Source organism: Trifolium pratense, linkage group LG1, assembly GCF_020283565.1.
Source record: "Trifolium pratense cultivar HEN17-A07 linkage group LG1, ARS_RC_1.1, whole genome shotgun sequence".
Classification (NCBI taxonomy): Eukaryota; Viridiplantae; Streptophyta; class Magnoliopsida; order Fabales; family Fabaceae; genus Trifolium; species Trifolium pratense.
In genome coordinates, this window is record NC_060059.1 from 17,108,758 (window position 1) to 17,135,813 (window position 27,056).

Below are 27,056 nucleotides of genomic sequence, written 5' to 3' on the forward strand. Positions count from 1 at the left end.
AATAACCAATAAAAACTATTTTTACATCTTCCCATGAAACTTATTTCAACAAACACACAAAAAGTCAACCTTGAAATTATCATATTTTACTTTTCTTAATAAGTGTGAATTTTTTTTTTTCTTATATTATGGGACGGAGTAGTATATGAATAATTTTTCATTAAATCACTAAATTAGGATATGATTTTGCAGGACGATCTCAAAAAAAATCTAAAGATTATGAATATTTTTTTAAAAATCTTTGACTCTTTTCAATTGTCAAATTGATCTTTATATTTAATCATTTAGTTAAGATCAAATTCCCAAACTAAAGTGAAATGGTTTAGACCTTTTGAAATTTGCAAGAGAGTAAAGGAAGGAAAATGGTTTGTGTGGCATGACAATCTAAAAGGTACTATGGCAAATGAAGATTTCTGTGAACCTACGAAGTTGATTAGAAGAACAAGGAAAATTTCTGAAAAAAGAAAGGAAGAGGAATAAACACCTTAGTATAAGGAGTAAAAAAGTCAAGACAACAACTTTAAACAAGCACACTTAATATGTGAGGCAACCCATCATTATTGTTACTAATGTTTTATGCCTTTTGCAATTAAATAAATATGATTTTCAGATATCCAAAGGTATATGCACTTATCGAAGTCAGTCTGTGATGAAAAAATACAAGAAAAAACAATTTCGTTCAACAACTGGTGCTGACATGGCCGTGTGTGATATAGATATGACCGTGTGAGGTGTCACATAGAGCAAGAAAGTCAACATTTTTCATCCTGCGCTATTCCTGTAGCTCAAACACCCGTGCCAAGGAGGGACACACGACCATGTCACCTCGGAACTCAAAAATAGAAAATTAACCCGCCTTAACCCCATACACCCATCCCAAGCCCTACCATTTCCATGTAAACCACCAAAAATCACAGGAATATATATAAATTACCCTCATCCGCCGGTCCCATGCATCTAAACCGCATCCATCACCTCTCATACATCTTCATATCTCATAACCATACCATCTACCAACCAAAAAATATCAAACCCACCCAATCCCAAATTCCAAAGCATCAATGATCAAACAAAGAAGAAAGACAAATTATAACCCTTGTACAAAAGATATTGACAACTTCAAATAAAAGAGTGACTTCAAGTGCAAGAAAACTTCCAAGCACACCAAATAAGAGTACCTATAACAATCTTCTTTTTGTTTTCTTATGTCTTTAAACATGGAGGACAATGTCCAGTTCAAGCATAGAGGGTTCTTATCTTCTATTTCCCTTTTGTTTTTATACTTCGAATAAAACTCAAACTCCACAATGTTTTAAATTGTTGAAAATCTTTTGAAACTTAGGCCTTGAAACTATAATATAGGCTTGATGTGGGGAAAATGACATGAAACTTTTTTGTTGTAAAATTAAGTTTGAATGTTTGATAAGTTAGTCCTATTTCCTAATTTTACTAAATGCAAGTTATGCACAGAATGATTTTGACCATATATAAGAGCATGCAAAATAGTCTAGTATTTAGATTATGCTCTTTTTCTTGATATATAAATTCATTCATTTGTTAAAAGCAATCTAAAACCTAACGTGCAACCATAAATATGAAACTTGCATTGAGCTTATCGGCACTCTTTTCAAGCCCCAAATGGATTTTGAATTGTGATGATCATTGAGCAAAACTGCAAAAGCAAAACTTGTGCAATACATGAAATAAGTATATGTGAATGAAAGTCGGTAAAAGGTAACATTTAAACTAATAAGGGTAACTCAATCCGTAGGTTATTCATCCCAAATAAGGTTGATCCCCAAACGACAAAATGTATGAATGGATGAAAAAGGACAACTACTCGAATTAAGAGAAATTCCAAAAGATGGTCGAGCCTTATGTTAATTAAATATGTGATGGTATCAATAGAGTTCCAAGTATATGGGATGTTCATGCCGAAAATACCAGCCACCAGAGAGAAGAAAGTTAGGCAAACAGTTCCAAAGGTTAAGAAAGAGCTCTAACTGCATACAAAAATTCAAAGGTTTAGCAAACTCCAAGTAAAATACATTTTATAGATGACATGCATGATGCAAAAACATAAAAGGTACCTTAATAAGCCGATTACGATGATTGCCAAGCTGCGAAATGGAAGAACAGAACACAAATATTTATTCATATTACATGTAATTCAATAAATACTTATGGTTACTAACAGTAAATTAAATAGACTGCTAGTTACGTACTTGAAATGTTAATGTAATCTTCAGTATCATCAATATACTCTCGCAGCTTTAATGAAAAGAAAAAGGAAAGTAATTAGATTAAATATGATATCATCATCCTCTATATATGAGGTAAAGCTACTATAAACGGAGAATTCAGAGTTCAAGTATAATGTGAAAATGTAATATTCACGTGGACGTGATACTTATACTGTCATTATAATTTGTTTAACGTTTCATCAATTTGCATGAAATAAGCCTGCAAAAATGAGTTAAACACATTATAACAGTTATTTTTCATTAAAAAATATAGAAGATTCATTCTAAATATTTTTTGAGGTAAAAAAAAAATGTAATAACCTCAAGTAACATTTCGATCTCTTCAACATCATTTTCATTGAAACGACCTGTTACAATACTTGCTCTGGATATCTTTGATCCTATTGTTGGAGAGGCAGAAAACCAATTTGCAGCACCTGATCCACCACTAACTGGCGATGTTGAACCTGCCTTCCTCGACAAGTATAGGACAGCCATATATATCATCGTCATCATCCAGCAATTGTGCAAGCTCATCTCTGACCTGTAGCAGATAACAAGAACCTGCGATGCCAGATGGAGGAAGGAATATATTTGTATTTCATTTATAACTAATCTAGATGATAATATTCAGCACAAAGAATGTCAAGGCTCCTTAAGTTCCCATCTAAACAAAACACTACCTGATTCTAAGATAGCAAAGTTCTTGACATTGGATTGGATAATTTTTCATATAGGTTATTAAGATGTTGATAATCCTACTTAATGTAAGTCAAATTTCATAGTCAAATGATCAATGAACATCAGGTTATCAATCGCGCGAATCACGAAAAATAGCAGTTTATTCAACACTTTGCACAAAACTGTGTATTGCAGAAAAATAGCAATTTGTTACAATTTTGCTATTCCACAACACTATAACATAGCCATCTTGAAGCACAAGCTGTAAAAATCCTTAAATTGTTGCGGCACGTTTATCATCGTGAAAAAACCGGTTGTACTCTGGGGAGTTGTGCAATAGATTGTTGTTGCAGATAGCTGGAATGTAATCACTAAACTAAGGAATGAAAAACAACTAATTTGAAATACTAAATACTAAGAACAAAAAGTGTCTGATCACACTAACCCTTCCTAACAAATGCATCATTCTTTGTCGTTACTATCTTATCATATTTGAATGACACTTTTACCCCCCCCTACTTTATTTAACAGTTCTACAAAAATCAAATTGGTTCTGATGGTAGACACATGTAGCACATTACTTAAAGCCAATGTCTTCTCGGAAGTGAGCTTGAGAAATACTTTGTGTATGCCGTTAACCACAGCGGTTCTAGAATCACCAAGATAAACTTGATCTTCTTCGTCCACCACAGAAGTGTAAGCGGTAAAGGCAGCTCTATTTGCGCAGATGTCTGTAGCCCCTGAGTCTACCACCCATTTTCTCACATCAGTAACAAGATTCACTTCATCATCGTCATTTTTCTTATCATCTAAAGTGCTGCCTTTACCTCCTACACTTCTGTGGGGATGATGAAGATCAAGTTTATCTTGGTGATTCTAGAACCGTTGTGGTTAACGGCAAAGGCAAAGTATTTTTTAAGCTCACTTATGGGAAGTCATTGGCTTTAAGTGATGTGCTACATGTGACTACTATTAGGATCAATTTGATTTCGGTAGCCCTGTTGAATAAAGTAGGGATTAAAGTGTCATTCAAATCTGATAAGATAGTAATGACAAAGAATGATGTATTTGTTGGGAAGGGGTACTGTGATCAGAGACTTTTTTTCTTAGTATTTTAGATTAGTTATGTTTTTAATTCCTTAATTCAATGATTACACGCTTTCGGTTATTTATTTTCCTGTCATCCGCAACAACATATAGACCTTTTGAACCCGAGCAGTAAGCCTTGTCATTGCATAACTCATAACTCATAAATATCTGAACTGAAGGAGAGAAAGAAAAACCTCCTTTCCTCAACGACTTATAATGAAGTTCTTATTTTTAGCTTATTCTAAACAGTAGGGGCCAGGATAAGAGGACTCACAAGTTATGTTTGTACCTTGGAAGGAAGTTCATCTAATGCAAGATAAGCATCCGTCTCCAACTCAGTTGTGTGTGCAGCGAGAAAACTATAAATGTCTTCTAAAGCTACCTCCATCGCACGGAACTCAAACGGTGACTCTAACTGTATATTTTATACCATTCAAATACAGAACGAAAATCAATGTCTGAGAAGAACCAATTCTGAATTTCCAATTTCTAATAAATTCATTAGAAATGACATTAGGTGATTCAAAAGGAAAACAAATTTCTGAGAGGAAAAATCACAGTCAACTGTTATTTTACACAGTTCAACATAGTTTAATCTAACATACAATCTTCTTCAGCAGCTTCAGCATCGTGTCAATCACCAAGATACTCTTTACCATCTTCTTGGTTAGAGAGCATAGTAAAATCTATTGCAGTAGACTCTATAGCAATGTTTTACAAACTGGGCCAGAGATCGAACCGGCATGACCTTTGTTACTAAATTAATAAACTAAATCATGCAGTCATATTCTGGTATATGACAGTTGAGGTTTGTGCATTGCATTTAGTCCTGATTACTCATTGCACAATAAATCTATGGTTTTCAAACTGAGTAGCCTAAAAAAAAAAATTAGAAATACTGGGTCATAACTCATTAGGAGAGGCCGGGATCATCCATAGAGTCAAAAACCATATAAATAAGTTGGACACCATATCTTTTATCCAATATTAAGGTATTGAGTTAGTTTATAGACACTCTCATTTATAAAGTGTTCAACGTCCATTTTTTCAAGCAATAATGTGGACTCTAAACCTTATACTTGCTACCTCCTCGAATGAGGCGGACACATGATTTTGAACTATGTCATTTTCTAAAATTATTATCAATATTAAACGTGTGTCAGTGTTGTGTCCGGTATCCATGTCTATGCTTCATAGTTTATTTTTTTCTTTCCAAGATATATACGAAGGAAGTCTTTCAAACCCAACACTTAGCAAGTAATCCAATAAAAATAGGCTTAAAATCAAACATTTTTTATTGTGCTAATAGAATGACCAAAAAGCTTAAATTTAAGAGAGGGACTATTTTAGTGTCAAAAAAAGAAAAAAGAAAAGAGAGGGACTATTTTCATAAATGTGATAAAATAGATACAAAAATGTAATTAAGTCATAAAAATATAACATATAACAATGTTTTGTAGTTATTTTAAGATGCCCAAACTCAAATTATGTGACGATAAGTAAATAAAATTCACTAAAAATTGTTTCTTTTAAAAACTAAATTGGGATATTTTGAATGATCAGCGTAAAAAAACTCATCAAACACTTGAGTTCAATGACTTGATTAATTTTGTATATATCACTTTAGATGAAGGTGTATCCACATTAAATTCTTAACCAAAAGAAATTGATTCACAATCATCAATCAACATTTTCAAACGTTGAAAGAATTGTTGACTAACCTCTTCAGCAGTGATAATTGCCTTGATAAGCTGAAACACAATGAATCATAAAAATAAAATTAGAAACACAAAACAAAACCAATTTAATTTTCTTTATACAATATAAAAAAAAAAAAAACAAAAACAAACTCATATGATGTATGTAGTGCACCTCCAAATTAAGAACAATAGTATTGTCACGACCAAGAATACTAGGGTAAGAGAGAAAGGGATCAAGGATTCTCAGATCAGATGCATTAATCTCAACCCTTTGCATGATTTTCATATTTGTCCATGTCAAGTATTGACCCTTGGCTAGTAGCATCAAACTCAAATACAATATATCCAACTTATTATGTACCAAAAAGAAGTGGATGTATCAAAAAAAAAAAAACACAATCCAACTTCTAGGACTGTGTCTTCTTCTTCACATACTGTGGGTCCATATAGGACCAGCAAGTTCAAACCAGCAAACTTGTTAAACCCTTGGCATATTAATAGTTAATTTGTTTAAAAGATCAAAGTTGTTGAAAAAATATCTCAACAAACTCCGATAACTCCAAATTTATCTTTCTTAATTAATTTCAAATTTTAATTTAACATAATATTTTTTTAATATAGACCCACTTGGGTTGGTGCATTGGTATTGGCTTGGGACCTGGGAGTGTGCTCCTCTTGAGGTCTGAGGTTCGATTCTCTCTGGCGCCAATTTGGGTGGGCTAATTTAGCTTCTTCAAAAAAAAAAATATTTTTTTAATATATTTTAATTATTTTATTTTTGTGATTGGAAATGATAATTTTATTTCTGAATTAAAAAATTATCTATCTATTCTATTCAGGGTTTAATTATTTTCAAATATAGACTTTTTAGATTATAATGGATGCTAAATAAATATGTACAATTAAGTTGCATCTTCTGATTGGGTATTTTTGTTTTATTCATCATTTTTGGTGTGGCGTAGTGTGTTTTTATGGTGTTTGTTTGGTCTAAATTGACAAATCAACTTAGATCTATTACACGACTCATCTAATGATGACTTAGGCATTAACACTTAAGATTGAGAGGCTTGAGTATTCCGTCACTTTGATTTTATCAATTTTGTAGTTTTATGTCATTAACTTGGATGTTTTGAGTTTCTTTGCAAGTTCATCATTTTTCAGTTTTAGCGACATTGAACTTGTGTCGTTCGTTTCTGATGTAATATACCGATTGATTAATGAATACCTTATTTTTAGTTAAAAAACACACTCACATTCAATATTTATTTAATTAGAATTTTTAGTATTAACATCAACATTAATGAATCAAGATTTCCTATACGTTATGTAGCACAAGTAGTCGACGTTTGGGTCCTTAACCATTTGGTCGAAATTTTGACCCCTAACCGGTGCATATGTAAAAGTATTTCTTTGCAAAGATCAAACCCTTAAACATATCTCAATTACCTTAAGGGATTAATCTATGTAATTAATTATCACGCAAGTGAGTTGAACACCACATCTTAACTCAAATTCGCCCGCTACCCTATCAAGATGAACCAAAGCTTTGATACCTCTATTGGATCTTTTGGGGGCGCCTCACTAAGTTGAATCAACATTTGTAGGAAGAGTTGGACTAGTATCCTCTATTGGGTCTTTTTGAGAGTTGGACTAGTATCCGGTGATTGTGTTTAGTTCCCAGGTGTTTTAGGTGGAGGATAATTTATTTTGTAAATGTTTGTTTGTCGGTGCAGTTTTTATGCAATTTTCAAAATGACCAGAACAATGATTATTTTGCACGCTGATGGCTATTTGGAAAGTGTACAAACTTTATCGTTAATTCAAGGCAAATGTTAACATGTGCATCTAAGGCACATGTTAAGAATATAATTATAGAAATATTCTCTCGAAACATGTGTATTATATCTTTTAAGCATTAAATTTTTTTGTAATATTAAATGCAAATTTCTAATTATAGATACATTAACATGTGCCATGTATGCACATGTTAACAGCACCCTTAATTCAATATTGGCCAGATAAAAAAAAATATTAAACACAAAATTATTTGGATAACTAATAGTTTTTATTGCATAAACTAGATACTCGTTACATGTGAAATAGTTTCAGAAAGAATCATCTAGTATTCCTAACCTCGAGTAAATTAGCTATTCATAACAATAACTAATATCACAATAGAGTTTTGAGAGTTATATATAAAATGACGATGAATAACAGGCTTCAATATGTCTCCAATGGTGAAAACCTTGATCGATATTTTGTCTATGGAATGCTCCTCGCCATTTTCTGCTCTCTAAAATTGTTTCCTTGTATTCTGAGTTGAAGACATCCTTTTATAGATTTCAAAATCAAGCAAAATGGCGCCACTATTCTTCAAATCGCGCCATGATTTATGATTTTTTTCCACGTGGTAACTGAATTCCTACTAACGGTTGCGCCACGATCGAACCGTGTTGGTATTTCAAGTGTGAGTTGAGTCCCACATCGGATGAAACAATGAATGTTGAATGATTTATAAGTGAAAGGACCCATAAACCTAACACCTTAAGGTTTTGGGTTAAAGTGTGGTGTCCAACTCACTTATATAATTGTTCAAGGCCCGATGTGATGATCCCCCGGACCCCCTCAAGACCCAACAAACCGTTGTCATGGTGCGATTTTCACAGAGAGCGTCCATCTTGAAAAATTTAATTATTTTTTTCTTCTAATATTTCACCTGGTTTGTGCTTTGTCTTCAAATTCCTTACACTACTATAAAACTCGCCTTTAGCGACCGATTTAGAACTTAATATGACTAAATGGCATCACCTGCAAGTAATATTATTTCGCTTTTAAAAAGTTTTATAGGTGATTTGAACAAAAAATTGAAGGAAATAACTTTTGGGAGGCTAAAAATTGTAGTATCGTCTCTTCATCAAAAGTCCCTATATATATAGTGAAGGATGTTTTTTAAGCTATCAAGTCCATCTCTTGAGTTTTTTATTTATTTATTTTTTTCATTTATTTATTTTATATTTGCAAACATCAAATTAAGTTTACCTTTGATTTAGAATTTTAAGTTATATGATTGCTACAGTTATAGAAAGAATTAAATAATAATTATATATTAAGTTTAAATTATAAAATTAATTTTAAATATTGGATAAATCGTAAACAATTGATTCTCTCTTATTCTCATATATTAACATGATTCTTGAAGTCATGCATTTCTAACACTAATAACACCATCAACTAAATCCACAACCCCACAAGTATATATATGTCATAACAAATCACGTTAACTTTTTATGTACTAAATATGAATGATGGATTCATGTATATTATGTGTGAGAATGGATATTATATATATTAGAAATACCAAGTCATACCAACAAAAAAAACTAAAAAAAAATAAATTGAAACCACACAAAAAGAGATAAATATATATCATTAGGGGTGTAATTGGTTCTATTTGGACTCTTTTTTTTGTCAAAAAACTGTCCGAATTGATGAGATCTTCATTGTTTCAGTTTGGTTCGATGTTTAGAGTTTTTCATAAATGAAGTTGAACCAAACTAACCGATTTGGTTCGATTGAGTTGATCGTTTCATAATGTTTTTTTTTTCAAACAATACATTTCCATATTATCGTATTTTTCGATGTATTCTTTGCAATCAATTTTTTAAACTATCATTTTTTCATACAAACTATTAATTATACGTAGCTCTCTATTTTTCAAACAACTTAAAATTAAATAAATTTATACAACATACTCAAAAGCAAAGAAACTAACATAATTTTATTTCTTTATTTTATTAGACAATATTATATAATAATACAAAACCAAATAAACTAACTTAACATGATGCATTTGCTTGATAAAAAAAGAAAATCATTTCCATAAATACATACACTAAACCATATTATTTCATCTAATATTTATATGAACAAGTTTCTTGTGGGTACCACATGTAAATTCACTCATGTAACTTGTTCTTATTGGTTAATGGACATGTATCCTTAATTTATAAAAGGGTAGAGTATGCCTCACCTAAAATTAGAAACACAAAATATGCTTACCTTGTTATTATAAACATTCAAAAGTTTTTCATTATCAACTTTCCTTTTTAGTATTTTGGCTTCATATGGAGCTTCTTTCTTTTTATTTAAAATAAATAGTTAGAATAAGACAGAATAAAAATATTTTTCAACAGAATAAATTCCTCTTCAATATAAAGAAGTCAATACTACAAATATATTAATGCAGTTGAATTTAGTATAGAAGTGTTAATTTCTTTCCGTTGATAAACTACTTCTACTTACAAAAATATTGGTTAAATTTATCTTTGAAAGCATAAAAAAACTTAATAAATATTCAAATTCTACCACTATGTATTGAAGATTTCTTTTACTCTCCTCCAGCTTAATCAAAGATTTCCATTTCTCTCCTCCGGCTTTTCCAACCTTCAATCAAAGAACACGATAAATATTTTTAGATGCATATTAAAAAAGATACATCACGATTTTCAATTGTAAACTTATGGCTTATATGACCTTCACATTAGTATTTTCTGCCTTAAAAGTCTTTCTAAAATCCTCACAATGAAAGAAAGGATATATAATAGAAATGGTAAACACATGGATACAAATATGAAGATAATGGAAGTGCATATGGAATTCTTTTTGGGTTGTTGGAATCTTTCTTGGCCTTATTCTCATTCTTAGTCGTCGGTGCACTACGCTTCCAGGTTTAGAAATTGCATTTCGCTTTTTTACCAGTCTATAAATAAAAGATATAATAACTAGTTAACTACATTATTCCTATGGCAAATGTTTCAACCATCAAGTATCAATAATTAGATACCGTCAACAGTTTTATACCTAACTATGTAAATCACAAGAAAATCAATAACATACTCCATATAAAAAAATACTCTAGATTAATATTATGAAAGTGTGATGTACAACGACATACAAAGTCATCATATGAAAATACTCTAGATTAATATTAGTTAACATATATAAAGTGTGATGATAGAAAAAACTCTCCGATTATCAACTGATTTCAATCCTTCCCTTTACGTCTTTCTTCTTCTTTTACCTTTAGGGTCCGTTTGGTGCACATGATAGGATAATTGTATCATATCATGTCTCAATCCAGTGTTTGGTGACACAACAAGATATGATAAGTTAATCCTGAAGCTTATCCTATCTTGTTTCTCTAGTTAAAATCCTTATCCTGAATTTGAGCTGAATTACTAGCAGGATAAGATAAGAAGAAAAAATTGTTGATTTATTCTATAAAATATATTTTAAAATAAAAAATTGAAAATTAATAAAATATAAATAATAAAATAATTTGATAGTAAATTAATAATAAAATAATTAATTTTTAAATATATATATGTGATTTTCTCACAAGGGTAATTTTGTAATTTATATAATCTAAAAAATCAAAATTCTCCTAAAATTACAATATTTTAAAGTAAAATAATTATTAAAAAATTGCAAAATAGGAATATTAATTTAAATTTAATAACAACTTAAATATAATTCTTTTGCAATGGTAGTTTTATTATTTACATATGAGATATATCATATATTTATTTAACTTATCTAACATGTATAATTGAGTTATTTATTTGATCATTTTTTTTTTTGATAAGTAAAATTTGAATTATAAGGAGTACATGGGGCACTCAACCCTTACAATTCAAGAATAATCACATTAAATACAATCAAAGCAAGCTAATGGATTATTGCACCATTCTGAGAAAACAACATTAACATCACTACCTCGGCCTATGAACCAAAACCAAGAAATATAAATAATTTGGTCCACTAAAGTAGCTATATTAACATGTTCACCTTTAAACAATATATTATTGCGCATACGCCATATGCTCCATGTCGTCGCTAACCAAATAACATGTCGGAATCCTTTGCTAAGTTTACTTCTTGCAATGTCTCCAAACAAAATAAAATGTTGAGGGATATCTTCAAAAGATAAGCAGTTTCTGTCCATCCACCTAAATATGTTATGCCACACTTGTTGAGTCACTTGACAATTGAAAAAAATATGTTGAGAATCCTCCACCTCCCTAAAGCAGAAAATACAACATCTCTCATAATTATTGGTGATAATACCTCTATTGAAAAGAGTCTCCCTTGTTGGTAATTTATCTAATAACAACCTCCAACCAAAAATGCTAACTTTCGTCGGAACATTATTATTCCAAAGATCCTTCAAAGCTGACAATGTTTTTGGCTCAATTTCCACCAAGTTAACTCTCTTCAGCAGAACCGCATAAGCGGATTGAACTGAAAAAATACCCGCCGTGTTCGGGATCCACCGGCGTCTATCAGCAATGTTCCTGCAAGGCTGCACCTATTCCAATAGTAAAAATAATTATGCAGCTGCTACAGTTTCTGTTTCGGTAAGCAGGTCTGTCCAATCAAGCTTCCACGACCAAATATTATTATCCTATGTCCCCATGGTCGAAATAGTGGCATTTTGATGAACTGTTTTTACGAACAAAGCGGGATACAAGTCACAAAAAGGCTCCATTCCAATCCATCTTTCATTCCAAAAACTTATGTCTTTCCCATCTCCGAGTACGATACTAACATTATTACCAAACCAATTACCTTCCCCCCCGCCACCCAATTTCAAAATGTCTCGCCACCAAATTGAAGAATGTTTAAGCCCCTCCGTCCCTTTTCCATGCAAAAGATTTGTAGTGAAAGATCCATATATCTAAAATTCAAAAGTTCTTTCCATGACGTTATCATTTCCTCCAAGCATCTCCACTCCCACTTGCATAAAAGTGAGGAATTAAAGAGCCCCAGATTTTTTATACCCAATCCTCCTTTGTCCTTTGGTTGACATATGCGGTCCCAACTCACCCAACACACTTTTTTATTATCTGTTCCACCGCCCCACAAAAAATTTCTTTGGATACTAATCAACTTATTTATCACACAAACCGGTGCCTTGTAGAAAGAAAAAAAATAAAGAGGTAGACTTGAAAGAACAGAATTAATGAGAGTAACCCTACCTCCTATAGAAAGGTTACGACCGTTCCAAACACAAAGTCTTTTTTTCATGGATTCTAAAATAGGTAACCAAGTGGCTCTTCTTCTAGGATTAGCTCCTACCGGAATACCAAGAAAACGAAAAGGAATAGACTCCACTTCACAATGCAAGAAGGAAGAAGAAGCTCGTAAAAACTGGTCCTCAAGATTAATTCCGTAAAGCTTACTCTTGTAAAAATTAACTTTCAAACCAGACACAATCTCAAAACTCCGCAAAACAGTTTTTATAGTCCAAAGATTATCCCAATTACCTTCTCCCACAAAAATAGTATCATCAGCAAATTGGAGAGTATGGAAAGAAATATTGTTACTAACCTTGTAACCATGAAAAAGGCTTCTGTCCACTGCACTATGCATAAGGCCAGTGAGACCTTCAGCTACAATCAAGAAAAGAAAAGGAGAGAGTGGACTTATTTGATCATGATTCATATAAAAAACTTAATTTGTTTATTTTCTCATGATTTGTATTTAAAATTTAAATTTATTTGATTACTTATTTATATTTTTATTTATAAAATTCAAAGTATTACAATATAATTTTTAAAAAATAACAATTGTTTTACAAGAGTAATTTTGTCATTTAAATATGTTGTGTATCTTATCATATTGATATGAACAAGTATGTATTAAAAATATAATATAATAGTTATCATGTTTGTTATCCTGTGTGCACCAAACACAGAATATGATAACAGAGAATAACTGTTATCCTGCTGATATCTTATCCTATCACTATCTTGTTGCATATCCTATCCTGTCACTATCCTATCCTGCGCACCAAACGAACCCTTAACATCGTCTAGGCTCATGTACCAAGTCCATTTACAATTGAAAAACAAAGAATCATCAAATACCCAACTATATACGGAGTACTTGATTAGATTAATAATATATATATATATATATATATATATATATATATATATATATATATATATATATATATATATATATATATATATGTCGAATCCATATTACACAAGAAACTCAAACAAATTGGGATAAATATTCTTCCAATTAGGCTTAACTTATTACCCTAGCCCCAAAGTGACACACATCCCCTACCCACCCACAAAGCCACCACCAATATCAATTTCACGAGAATTTTATAGTCAAACTAGTTTAAAGACTCGTGCATTCGCACGAGTCATTGAATTTTATTTGATATTTAAGTTTGTCATTATATTATAGTAGAAAATATATGTAGAGTAAAATATTTAAAAATTTGTTACTATATACTATTGTTAAAATATAAGTGAAACTATTGTACTATTTTTTTGTAAAACTTATTAAATTGATAAATTTGATTATAATTATCAATGACGAATTATTCAATTTTTAATGTATCTGTCACAAATAATTGTCCCGTGTATATTTTCTAATAAATAATAAAACATTGATTAGGAAAATTCGACTATTTTATTCTTATTTTTATATTCCTATGATCTATTTTATTCTTATTTTTAAGCATATCATTTTTTTATTGTATTTTTTATTATATTCTTTTTATATTTTTTTTTTATATAAAATTTTAGTGAGATTATTGAGTTGATCGTATTCATCTCATTTGTTGCTACTTTTATGCGTATAGATTGTTTTATTTTGTTTCCATCTATGATTTTTTTTAGGTGAATTCTTCGGTACACATATTATGTGGCAATGTATTGGTACATTGCTTATGTGTTTAACAAATCGAAAACATTTAATGCAGATTTTGTTTCTTTATTAAATTTTTTATATTAAACACTACTTTTTAAAATTTGCAAATATATCCATCACATAAATATAATCATCAATCATATTCCACAATAAATCAAAGCATGTATCAAATCTTCCAACCCAAATTTTCACTTTTTTTTTTAACAAGATTCAAATATTTTAATATTTACTCCAATTTTTTTTAATTATTATAATATCCTATAAAATAATATGATTTTAGTATTGTGTATTTTCTAAAGAAAGAAACGTATGACTTTAACAAATTTTTTAATTATTATTATGAGTGGATGATTTTAATATTTCTATATTATTACCTTTTAAAATAATATTTTAATATTATTAGTTTATAAAGATTAATATTTATTTGTCGTTTAACCATTAATACAAATATTAAAATACATTTATTTTTTTGTACAAAAAATAATAATTTTGTTAATTTTGCGTAATATTAATTGTTAATTTTTAGTGATTCGTAGTATTTTATCGCTGTAAAGTTACTGAATTTAATTTTTTTTCTTCATAAAAAATGTCATGTTTTCATCTCCACAAAATATTTATGCATGTAATTTTTTTTATATTTACAATAGAGCTTAGGATCGATCCAACGACCTCTAACATACTAGAGCAAACCTAGTATGCATGTAATTTTAATCATGTTGTTAAGTCGATGCGTATTTATGATGATTTTGCAAAATATGTATAGAGCATTATAAAAAGTTTGTCCAAAAATTAGGAGCTCAAAATTTAATTTTTAGGTCAAAGTATTCGTTACTTTTATCTTGTTTTTTTTATTTATTAAATTCATATTTAATTCATCTCATTTTAAAAAATACTAAAGTTTTTGTAAATGAAATTTTTATATCAATAAAGAAATGTTTGATTGTCGAAATTTAAATTCATAAGTATTTGTTACTTCAATTAGGTTATTAGGTTATATTGAATGACTTGATTGAGAAAAATTGAATTCCTTAATTAAAAATAGGTATAATTAGTTAGGTTTTGCATATGAACTATGTTTCAAGTTGAAGAGTTTGGTCTATAAATTTTGATTTCTTTAATCACAGTCGGCATTATTAGTTGAGAGTTAAGACTTAATAGTCAGGTCATATATGAACTAAGTTTTTTGAGTCACAGGAAATCCAACCAGTTGATATTGAACCATTATCTTGCCGAAAGTTTGAATCCTATGTGCGTCATTCCAATTAAGTGATATTGGATTGTTTGAGAATAAATTTGATCTACGAGGGATTCTTTTTTATAAAAAAAACTCGGTATCTGATTCTAGGACCGACTAATCCGAAACGACCAATTTCACCGCCCACTTGCGGGGCCCCATATAAAGCCATAGTTTTTTTTTTTGCTCTGTATGGACTATTCCACCGAAATTGGCACACGAGGGAATCGAACCTAACACCTTGAGAGGAGCATACTCCAAGGACCCAAGTCAACACCACTAAACCAACCTAAGTGGGTTTCCACGAGGGATTCTTAAGTAACTGTTAGTCCAATTAGCTTTTTTTTTTTTGTTATTTTAGTCGGTTCAGTTAGTTGAGATTTAGGTCCCGTTTGGATTAGCTTATTTTTGAGCATATGCAAACAGCTTATGCAATATAAATTATGTTTTATGTTATTTTATAAGTTCACACTAGTGAAAATTGTATTTTTATAAGCTATTTTATCATAAACCACCTTAACAAACTTATAATAATACATAAAAATTGCATAAACTGCTTGCATAAACTCAAAAATAAGCTAATCCAAACGGACCCTTAATCATTATTTATTTGCAAAAGTTATTTTTTATAAGCTCAAAAATAATTTATTAAAAATTTATTTTTAAAAAAGTAAAATAAAAATTGTCCCATGAGGGATTAGAACCCATGACCGTAAATTAACAAAATATATAACTTACCAACAAGACAAATGATATTTTGTAAATTAAATTTGTTTGTTATTATATTATATTATATTATATTATATTATATTATATTAATGTTTTGTTTTATATTGTTAAAAAAAAGCATAAACCTTGCGTCAAAAAAATAAATAAAGCATAAACTCAATACTAAAACAAGATCCCTAATGTCATTCCGCCGTCGCGCAAAATAAACAAAAATCAATAAAATCTTTTAACTTTGATTTTTTTTCCTTTAAAATACTACAATTCTAAGCAAAAATCAATAACATCTTCAATTTTTTTCTTTAGAAATACTACCCTTCTAAATAAAAATTAACCACATCTTTTAACTTTTATTTTCTTAAAAAATGCAACCGTTTAATATATAATCATAGTATCAATCATACAAATTCACACAACAGAATACAGTGTATTGAAGAAAATGTATTATCATGACAAATTATACGGTTTCTATTCTCAAATTTTTGTCTTAAAACCAAGCCACTTGCCCACTTCAAATTTATAATGATATTTCTATTCTCTCTAATTTTCGGTTCCAAAAGTCTTCAGTTTTGTGTTTCACTGTAACCCCACTAGCAAAAACAAAGATAAGAACAATTTTCTATGAACCCTAATAACCTAAAACAAAAAAATCCAACACCCAAAAATTGAAAAACCATGAAATTGAGATATGAAAAAAAAAATATGAACTTTAAGAGGAATTGAAAGAAAGACATCAGAATTTTTTGTTCTTAAAGAAAGGCATCAGAATGAATTCAAGGGGTGCTATACTTTCAAAAAATAAAAGAAATTGATTAAAAAAAAATATACGCATATTAAAACCCTAAAAATAAGTATCCAAAATTAAAGAAAGGAGAACAAAGACACAAAAGAGAGAAAGAGACATGTTTAAGGAATTTTGACTTTCGTTTGAAATTATTGAAACATGTTTTAAGGTTTCTAAATTACAATAATCCCCAATTTGAAATTTTTGTAATTAAAAGAGTAATTTAGAAAACTTCTATTTAAAGAAGTCTTGAAATGATTTGTTAAATTATCATTATATGTGGACCAATTAAAATTATACACATCAACAATGTACCGGTACACATCCACATAATATGTGTACCGGAGTGCTCACCAAAATTTGCATATAATTGGCAATTGCTGTCTCAATGTACCCAAAAAAAAGTATTGCTGTCTCATTTTGTATCAACAGGAAAAATTTCACTTTAAATGTGCATTCAAATTTTAGGATATCTATGCTATAGTTGTCGGTGGATCACTTTGATAATATTATGACTCACAATAAGGTAGAATAAAATTAAGTAAAAAAAAAAAAAGAAAGTAGAATAAAAATCAAGTAAAAAAACAATCTAATAACTACAATTCAGTTGATAGTTATAGAAACATGTTGATATGCAATGACTTAAGTTCGAATTCAAAATTCTACATTTTTTCATATTAAAAACTATATAAGTTTTTTGTCACTAAACTACTAAAAAACCAAATAAAAAGTAATTCAAAATTTAAGATACATTTATCTATTTGGGCCATATTGAAACAAACTTTTTATTAAGATTAAAGTTGACTACACAATTTTTGAGACAATATAACTACTCCTCCTTAACCATTATCTCTCTAGAACACTTGTTAGCATTTTCGTATCTATTTATACTAGTATTTATTTTGCAAAAAGAAATTAAACTTTGGAGGCTATACATCAATAGCAGCTCACATATTCACTAACTATAGATTTCACATAAACCAGAATAATGAAGTTCTAAACAGAGGATGTAAAATTAAAGTTGTTACAATTATCATGCTCCAAAAAGAGTGATCTAAAACCAAGTCTTGAAGTAGCCAAATCAAATTGCAACAAATTATTCTCCAATTGATGTGCACCAATAGTAATTGAAGTCATTGGTTTAGAACCACCAACAACAAAACCAACTTGAGAAGCTTTAGCAAAATCTGATCCAGCATCCACAAAGCCCAAAAAAATCACATTATTATCAAGAGAAACCATTGCATTAGCCCCAATAATATTCCAAACCACATTCTCACTATGCAAAACCAAATCAATAGAAGGTACACCAGGTCTCATTCTGGAAAAACTTATATCTTTACTTGCAAAACAAGTTTCAAATGGTGCTACTGGTGTAACAGTTGGAACTCCTAATTTTTCAAAATGCATCACCAACAGCTTTATAGATTAATGTTTCCATTATGGTGTAAGGGTTAACAGTACTAATTTTGGTTCCACCAAATCCATTTTTGTTTATAGATAAAAGGGTTGTGTTCAAGTTTACATTTTTATCAGAAACTCTAATAGATTAGAAAGACCCTTTTGTACAATATTTGAACCACATATGAAGAGAAAATTAGGAACAGAAACAATTCTAGTTGGATTGTTTCCATCAGTGGATTGAACTGAAACAATGTCTGAATGAATTCTTAGTCGACTATTAGGGAAGTTCAGAGTTCTTTGATTCATTGTAGCTCTTAGGGGTGGAAGAAGATATAATTGTGAATCGAAGAGTAAGCATTGAGATGAAGCACAAAGAACTTGTTTTGAGGTGGATGAGACAACCCTTTTCACAGTTCACCCAAAAGTAGCCACCACCAATATCAAGAGTTAGATTAACTGGCACAAGTGGTGTTCTTTGTTTGATTTGAGTTATAGAGGAGGAAACATCTTTGGTTATGGGAAGAACAAGTGCTTTTGGTCTGAAAGAGGTTTGAGCTATGGACAATGAGATGATTAAAGAAAGGAAAGATAAAAATATCAAGTGTTTAGCTGAGGGAGCCATTGAAACAAGCATAACAGAACAATAAACAAAGAGAAACGTGTGATATTATTATGAGAAAGAAATTTAGGAAATGTTTGTAAAAATATAACGCATTAAGTACTTGGTCATTAAAAAAAAGTTAAAGATAAAGCAGAGGTCATTGAGCACATTAACACTAATTTAATGATCGCCAACTCTTTGACTAAAGGTACGTCACCACTAAAATTTAAGGATCAGAGAAAATAGAACTTGCGTCCACTTTAAAATTGTATGCGTACAGTTTATTAATAAAACTCTTATATATTACGGTATTTTTTCATGCGCACTTTAGTTTTGAGAAAATATATTTCATTTTGGACCAAGAATAAACATATGGTTTATTCATTAAGTTTTATTACCACATTAGGTATATATACTTGAGAAACTATACATGTCGTAATACATAGATGAAAATACTTGCTTTTAGAAGAACTATCGTTATGATTCATGTGTTTGTTTCTTAAGGAAGGTATGATGACTCAATTTAGGCCAATATTTAGACCTATGGACCAAGTGGGAGAATGTAAAAATATAACGGTTTTGTCTATATATTGATTATTAGTAAAAACTCACATTTAAGTGGTCCATAGATTTTGATAGTTTTGATTTTAGAGGGTCTCAAGTTTAATGGTCACTATTTGGGTGGTAATGACGACTTATGAATTCTTGATGGTAGAATAAAAAATAGTCTTTAGTTTTAAGTTTGCTTTCATTCCACTATTGAGAATATACACACCATTTTATAGTAGAGATTAAGAGTGTGAAAGACTCAAAGACAATACTTTCACTTTTTTTTTTGAAAACTCGATAACCAATCATAAGACTGACTAATCCGAAAGAACCAATTTCACTGTCCACTAGCGGAGCTCATTTAAAGCCAGAGTTTTTTTTTTTTTCTCTGTTTGAACTAGCCCACCAAAATTGGCACCAGAGGTAATCAAACCTAAGATCTTGAGATAAGCATACTCCAAGGATGTAAGTCAACTCCACTAAACCAACCAAGCTGATTCTTTACTTTCACATTACTGTAACATATATAACAATGGCTTGAGGTCAATTATATAAATTTTATTTTTCGCATTGGTTTATTAATCTGTTATTCTTTTACTATCAGAACATATGGTGAATTGAATTAATCCAATGTTGCTATATATAGATGTTATGTGAGACTTTTCTTGCTATATACACGGTTTTCTGCACACAGATTATTAATTTGAGGAGTCAAAAATAGCAACTTGAGTTGATGCATGTGCAATAGTTACGTCTAATTTACTTCTTTTTGGGTCATTCGGTGGCACTGAGAATTGAATGTAGAAATTAGATTAAAAGATAAAGCCATGGTTGAATTGAATTACTACCTTGAACCTTAATTTATGTATCTTCTCAGTGAATGCACGTAACTTTATATGTATGACTATTATTTGGATTTTGGATTTGGGACGTCGTAACGATTATGACCGTCTAATTTAAAATGTGTGGTCGAAATTATTTAATGATTTTATAATTGCATTAATATGAACCATTTGATTTATAATCAACAATTTATATGCAAAATTGTGTAAAAATTATTTGATTTATTACAACCGAGAACCGTGATAAGGTTCATCCACGAGCAAGTTTTCTATGATCATAGAACTAAATTTTTAGTGTTTCCACACATACGCAAAGAGACACTCATTTTCAAAAATGTTAAATCGATTTGTTGTGTTTAAACGCTATGGATTTGATCGGCCACCATACAAGATTAGCTCTCAACTAAGTTGCTATTGTTGACTCCTCCATTAATGATCTATGTGCTGAAGGTCGTACAAGAAAAGTCTAGCACAACAAACTTATACTATAACCTATGAAAGTGAGACACCTCTATGATTACGATATCTGACACGCGTTAGTATCCTCATACATGTATGACATTCATACGACATGTGCCGAATAGTTCAGACATACATCTAAAAAATATCATTTTTTTTACTCCGCCGTTCCTTGGATTGATATCCGACACCTATAAGACATCCGTACAACACACGTCGAACAAGTGCTTAAATTTTTTTTTTCTTTGCTTATACTTTCGTTAGACACATATTAGACATGTTTATGTGTTGAAACAATAATATTAATCAATGAGAGATATTTTTAGCTTTTTAATGTAAATAGATAAATAAAGGTCAAATACTATCGTATATTGTTTTAAAACTTTTTATAATAAAATAACTTGGTCAGCTAAGATGCACGTGTATATATTTGATTCTCAATTTAGATCCTTTATAAATATATAATGGTATCAGTATCCTATATTTTTATATTAACTATGTCGTTGTGTCCGTGTCGTATCTTTCTGGTTGATAGCTATAAACTTACTACATTTCCTTCTTTCTTTCTCATAATTATATCACACGTTTTCCAAAGCTCTCTCTCATCTACATTTTCCTCTGCTGCCCCTCATCAATTTCATGTTTGTTCCAATGGTTCCCTCAGCTAAACTCTTCACCCTTTTAACCTCTCTCACTTTAATCATCTCATTCTCCATAGCACAAACCTCTTTCAGACCAAAAGCACTAGTTCTTCCCATAAACAAAGACACTTCTTCATCTACAATTCAATACACAACTCAAATCAAACAAAGAACACCACTAGTCCAAATAAATCTAACTCTAGATCTTGGTGGTGGCTATTTTTGGGTCAACTGTGAAAAGGGCTATGTCTCATCAACTTCAAAACCAGTTCTTTGTGCTTCATCTCAATGCTCACTCTTCAACTCACACAGTTGCAGTGACCAAAACATCTGTGGCCATTCACCTACCAATACAGTAACAGGTGTTTCAACATTTGGTGACATACATTCAGATATTGTTTCAGTTCAATCCACAAATGGAAACTATTCTGGTAGATTTGTTTCTGTTCCTAACTTCTTGTTCATTTGTGGTTCAAATGTTGTTCAAAAGGGTCTTGCTAAAGGTGTCAAAGGTATAGCTGGTCTTGGAAGGACTAAAGTGTCATTTCCTTCACAGTTTTCATCAGCTTTTAGCTTCAAAAATAAGTTTGCAATTTGTTTAGGTACTTCAAATGGTGTTCTTTTCTTTGGTGATGGACCTTATCTATTGAACTTTGATGAATCCAAAGTTCTTATCTTTACACCACTTTTAACAAACCCTGTTAGCACTGCTCCAAGTTCTTTCTTAGGTGAAAAATCAGTTGAGTATTTCATAGGTGTGAAATCTATTAGAATTTCTGATAAAAATGTAAACTTGAACACAACCCTTTTATCTATAGACAAAAATGGATTTGGTGGAACCAAGATTAGTACTGTTAATCCTTACACTATATTGGAAACTTCAATCTATAAAGCTGTTTCTGATGCATTTGTGAAAACATTAGGAGTTTCAACTGTTACACCAGTAGCACCATTTGGAACATGTTTTGATACACATAGTATTAGTTCTTCTAGAATTGGACCAGATGTTCCTTCTATTGATCTAGTGTTGCAGAATGATGTGGTTTGGAATATTATTGGAGCTAATTCAATGGTTTCTATTTATGATAAAAATGTGATTTGTTTGGGTTTTGTTGATGCTGGATCTGATTTTGCTAAAGATTCTCAAGTTGGTTTTGTGGTTGGTGGTTCTAAACCAATGACTTCAATCATTATTGGTGCACATCAATTGGAGAATAATTTGTTGCAGTTTGATTTGGCTACTTCAAGGCTTGGTTTTAGATCACTGTTTTTGGAGCATGATAATTGTGGAAACTTTAATTTTACATCCTCTATTTAGAACTTGATTGTGATGTTCAAATTAATAATACTATATGTGATATCTATGTGTGTAAAGTAGGTTGTGAAATAAGTGAGGTTTTGTTGATGTATTAACCTCCCAAAATTTAGTTTATTTGCTTGCAAAATAAAGACTAGTATAAATAGATAAATGCATCTTACATTTTGAATTGCTTGGTTTTTATCCTACCATAGTGACTAGTGAATGTATCTTTGGTATTACGGTGAGTATTACAGAATTACGGTGATCCGCCGTGATTTTGATATATCCATCATGAGACCAAACATAGGCTGAGTTATGAAATTATTGCACTGATTTTTTAATTTTTTTGGTAGAGAATTATTGCACTGATTTACTAACAACAATAGCATAGATATCCTAAAATTGAATTGAAGGAACACTTAAATTGAAAAACACAGGAATGAGATAATTTTCAATTCAGAAGAATGAAAAAGAAAAACAGTGTTCAGTCAGTATTATCATAAATTCATGTTGTTCAACACTGCACAAGTCCTCAATTGAATTGGTAATCTATGTTTGAAAAAACATTGGAAAAGGACTGGTGATAATAATTAAACAGGAAAACCACCCCCTTTGATTCCTTAAGTGTAACTTATTGTCATATTGATCCCTGAATGCATCGAAATTGCAAATATATCCCCAATATATCATTTGATAGTAATTTTATCGACTAAATTGACCAACAAAAAATATATTTGAAGACTAAATTGACTACCTAAAACCAATTCAAGGACTAATGTGATAGCGAATTACACATGGTCGTTATCTATACTTAAACATTTATGTGTATACCCCATTGCTTGTTATTATTATTACTAAAAATGTAGTATATGATTTATTATCATTAAATTAAACATGTGATCATTTGGAATAAAAAATATAAAATGTGCCTGTTTTCTCATCTTGGTGGCTATATTTTAGTGTTTCACTTCCCAATCTTATATATTTTAAGTTGAGCTGCTCTTACAGAAACCAACTTAAGCATTATCATCATTGACTTTAGAGTTAGTGAACAAACTTAGAACATTGTATTTTCTACTTCTTTCTCATCATGGAGTTAGAGGAAAATAACAGTTCCACTTCCACATATGACAGAATAGCAGAAGTGAAAGCCTTTGAAGAATCAAAAGCTGGTGTGAAAGGTCTCTTAGAATCTGGTGTGACAAAGATTCCACACATGTTCCATTCTCCCAAATTGAACTTGAACTCTACTCATGAAACTGACTCATCTTCCAAGTTTAGTGTCCCCATCATAGACCTTCAAGATATAAACACTAATCCATGTATACATGTTGAGGTACTCAACAAGATTCGAAGTGCATGCAAGGAATGGGGATTTTTCCAAGTGATTAATCACGGTATTCCGGTTAGTGTTTTGGATGAGATGATTAGTGGAATCCGTAGGTTTAATGAACAAGAAGCTGTTGAAAGGAAACCATTCTATACAAGGGATGCTAGTAAGAAAGTTAGATATTTCTCTAATGGTAGCCTTTTTAGGGACCCTGCTGCTAACTGGAGGGACTCAATTGCTATTTTTGTAAGTCCTGATCCTCCCAAACCAGAAGAAATACCACATGTATGCAGGTAAGTTTTCGGATCGGGTCTGATACCATCTTAGGTTTGAATTTGATCAAATTTATCTTTAGAAAACTGACTCATAAGGTGAGAAAGTGTCGTTTTGTTAACTTTTTTCTAGTTTCTTCAAATCATAACCCTTTTAAACGCGAGACTTTGATTTTTCCAACGCACACGTCAACATAGACATACTGACGAGGCATATGAGTCATTGTCCACGTGTGTAAGACATGACGACGTGACATGTGAGTCAATGTCCACGTGTGCGTTGACTTGGTCAAAATCAGTGGGGTGCAAAAAGGGCAAAAGTTAGGGGGCAAAAAGTGTCATTATGAATGTTATGAGCCAAAATTGCAAGTTTGTGAAAGTTAAGGGGCTAAAAATGCAATTTAGTCTTGTTTGTTTTAAACTATTTCACTTTAGCTTATAGAATATTAAAGAAGTATTAATTACTTTTTCAAAGAATACCCTTATTCATTTGTATTTCAACTACTCTATATAAATTAGTCATTATTCCACCTAATTCCTACTACTCAAGGACATTTTAGTCAACAACAATTATTTTTCTTACCTTATATGACAGGAAATAATGATAAATAAATGTGTGTGCAATAGCTTAAACGGCACTTCACATAAAATTGTGTAAAGTTGTAAAGCTTATCAATGTTTTTTTCCTTGTCTTTGATGAGATGATTATGAAATGGCAGAGACATTGTGATTGAATATTCAAAGAAAGTAAGGACTTTAGCCTTTACAATCTTTGAGCTATTCTCAGAAGCATTAGGCCTTGATCCTTCTTACCTTAAAGAATTAATCTCACCATATGGACAATTTCTTTTGGGTCACTACTATCCTGCATGCCCTGAACCTGAAGTAACATTGGGAATTTCGAAGCACACTGATAGTGACTTCTTGACAATTCTTCTACAAGACCAGATTGGTGGTCTTCAAGTTCTTCATCAGAATCAATGGGTTGATGTTCGTCCACTGCATGGTTCTCTTGTTGTAAACATTGGTAATGTTATGCAGGTAAGTGATGTTAAATGTTAAGAATTCCACGTCGCTTGCGAGATGGACCGAATGTGTGTTTATAAGTGAGGGAAATCCTCACCTTACAAGCCGGTTTTGTAGGGTTGAGTTAGACCCAGCTCTCAAATCTAAAATGGAATCAGAGCCTCTCCACAATTCGCTGGGCCATCTATTATCAAGTTTCCGCTATCGGGCCATCCACCATTTATATTCGCCCCCCAAACCCAGCTGTGCTGGGCGCGAGGGGGTGTGTTAAGAAGTCCACATCGCTTGCGAGATGGCCAGAATTTGTGTTTATAAGTGAGGGTCATCCTCGCCTTACAAGCAGGTTTTGTAGGGTTGGGTTAGACACAACTCTCAATTCTAAGATTAAATGTAAATGCTTATTGTTGAGAAATGAAAATTGAGAGAAAATGAGAAGAGCAAATTGATTATTGCAAAATCTGAGCAGTTACTTACAGTTATGAACTAAGCTTCACATAGAGTACATGATAAGTAACTAGGCCTAAAGCATTGGATTTTAACAAACTCATCTAACTGCACCAAAGTCGGTTATAACCGTAAGTGTAAGCTTAGAGTTTTGATTTCTTGTGATTCAAGCTATTTGTGATCACCATGTTCCCTCTCCTGATGTATCAGTTTGTCTTCCATGTCTTCTTGATCAACATTAATTTCTGCACTTTCTTTGTGACAAGAGATTTATTGTTGTGATTTTTTAATGATTACATTTATTAATCTCCTTTGCAGCTTCTAACAAATGACATGTTCACAAGTGTTTATCACCGGGTTATAACCAAGAATATAGGCCCTAGAATCTCCATAGCAAACTTCTTTGTAAACCCATCATTAGAAGTGGTTAAATCCAAGGTTGTTGGTCCGATAAAGGAATTGTTATCAGAAGAAAATCCACCAATCTATAGGGACACTACTGTGAAAGAAGTCATAGCACATTATTATGAAAAAGGCCTTGATGGAAACTCTTACTTGCAGCATTTCAGGTTGTGAGGAAGATATTAAGAATTGAATTGGAGCAGTATTTAATCGTTATGGTGTTGGATTTAGTCTTGTATTATATGAATATTCAGTATCAAGCAATGTGGCACCAACACTTTATATTCAACGGTGTGTCTGGTGTCTAAATTCTAAAACATGTTGGTTTCCATCACCAGCAATAAATATGATTACATTATATAAATTCTATTTTGTTAGTTGTTACCAGTGTGTCGTGTTTATGTGTCAGTGTCGTGTTAAAGATAAAGACACCGGTACCTGACTAATGCCTAGTGAAGTGAGAATAACTTATTGTGTAGTAAATCAGTTTATTGAGTTTTTTTATACAAAAGACTCAGAGAGTACTAGTAGCATACAAATCCAACATAGAGTAAAAAAGAGTGTAAATCAAAATCTGCATATTGCTCTAGAGATTT

The 27,056-nt window shown here is 31.1% G+C and overlaps 3 protein-coding genes and 2 pseudogenes across 3 annotated transcripts; 2 read left to right on the plus strand and 3 right to left on the minus strand.

Moving 5' to 3' along the window:
- Positions 1-1,741: 1,741 nt before the first annotated feature.
- Positions 1,742-4,691, minus strand: LOC123889352 (annotated as a pseudogene).
- A 7,485-nt stretch (positions 4,692-12,176) lies between these two features.
- LOC123889356 lies at positions 12,177-13,216 on the minus strand. The gene is made up of 2 exons (XM_045938646.1): positions 12,680-13,216; positions 12,177-12,449 (listed from the first exon to the last, which is right to left on the minus strand). Exons 1-2 carry the CDS (start codon positions 13,214-13,216, stop codon positions 12,177-12,179), a joined length of 810 nt encoding a protein of 269 aa, XP_045794602.1.
- Positions 13,217-18,186: 4,970 nt separating this feature from the next.
- On the minus strand, positions 18,187-19,228 carry LOC123889359 (annotated as a pseudogene).
- A 2,305-nt stretch (positions 19,229-21,533) lies between these two features.
- LOC123902579 (probable aspartic proteinase GIP2) lies at positions 21,534-23,173 on the plus strand. The gene has a single exon (XM_045952346.1). The coding sequence runs from the start codon at positions 21,685-21,687 to the stop codon at positions 23,002-23,004; it is 1,320 nt and encodes a 439-aa protein (XP_045808302.1). The 5' UTR covers positions 21,534-21,684; the 3' UTR covers positions 23,005-23,173.
- Positions 23,174-23,996: 823 nt separating this feature from the next.
- LOC123898509 (1-aminocyclopropane-1-carboxylate oxidase homolog 1-like) lies at positions 23,997-26,847 on the plus strand. The gene is made up of 3 exons (XM_045949488.1): positions 23,997-24,609; positions 25,308-25,629; positions 26,377-26,847. The coding sequence occupies exons 1-3, from the start codon at positions 24,077-24,079 to the stop codon at positions 26,632-26,634; spliced, it is 1,113 nt and encodes a 370-aa protein (XP_045805444.1). The 5' UTR covers positions 23,997-24,076; the 3' UTR covers positions 26,635-26,847.
- The last annotated feature ends 209 nt before the right edge of the window (positions 26,848-27,056 follow it).

Coding starts and splice junctions, on each gene's coding strand:
- LOC123889356 (XM_045938646.1), bottom strand. CDS start 13,216: ATGAATCATGATCAAATAAGTCCACTCTCTCCTTTTCTTTTCTTGATT. Junction 12,450..12,679: donor TTTCTTTCTACAAGGCACCG/GTTTGTGTGATA, acceptor TTTGAATTTTAG/ATATATGGATCTTTCACTAC.
- LOC123902579 (XM_045952346.1), top strand. CDS start 21,685: ATGTTTGTTCCAATGGTTCCCTCAGCTAAACTCTTCACCCTTTTAACC.
- LOC123898509 (XM_045949488.1), top strand. CDS start 24,077: ATGGAGTTAGAGGAAAATAACAGTTCCACTTCCACATATGACAGAATA. Junction 24,610..25,307: donor GAAATACCACATGTATGCAG/GTAAGTTTTCGG, acceptor ATGAAATGGCAG/AGACATTGTGATTGAATATT. Junction 25,630..26,376: donor ACATTGGTAATGTTATGCAG/GTAAGTGATGTT, acceptor TCTCCTTTGCAG/CTTCTAACAAATGACATGTT.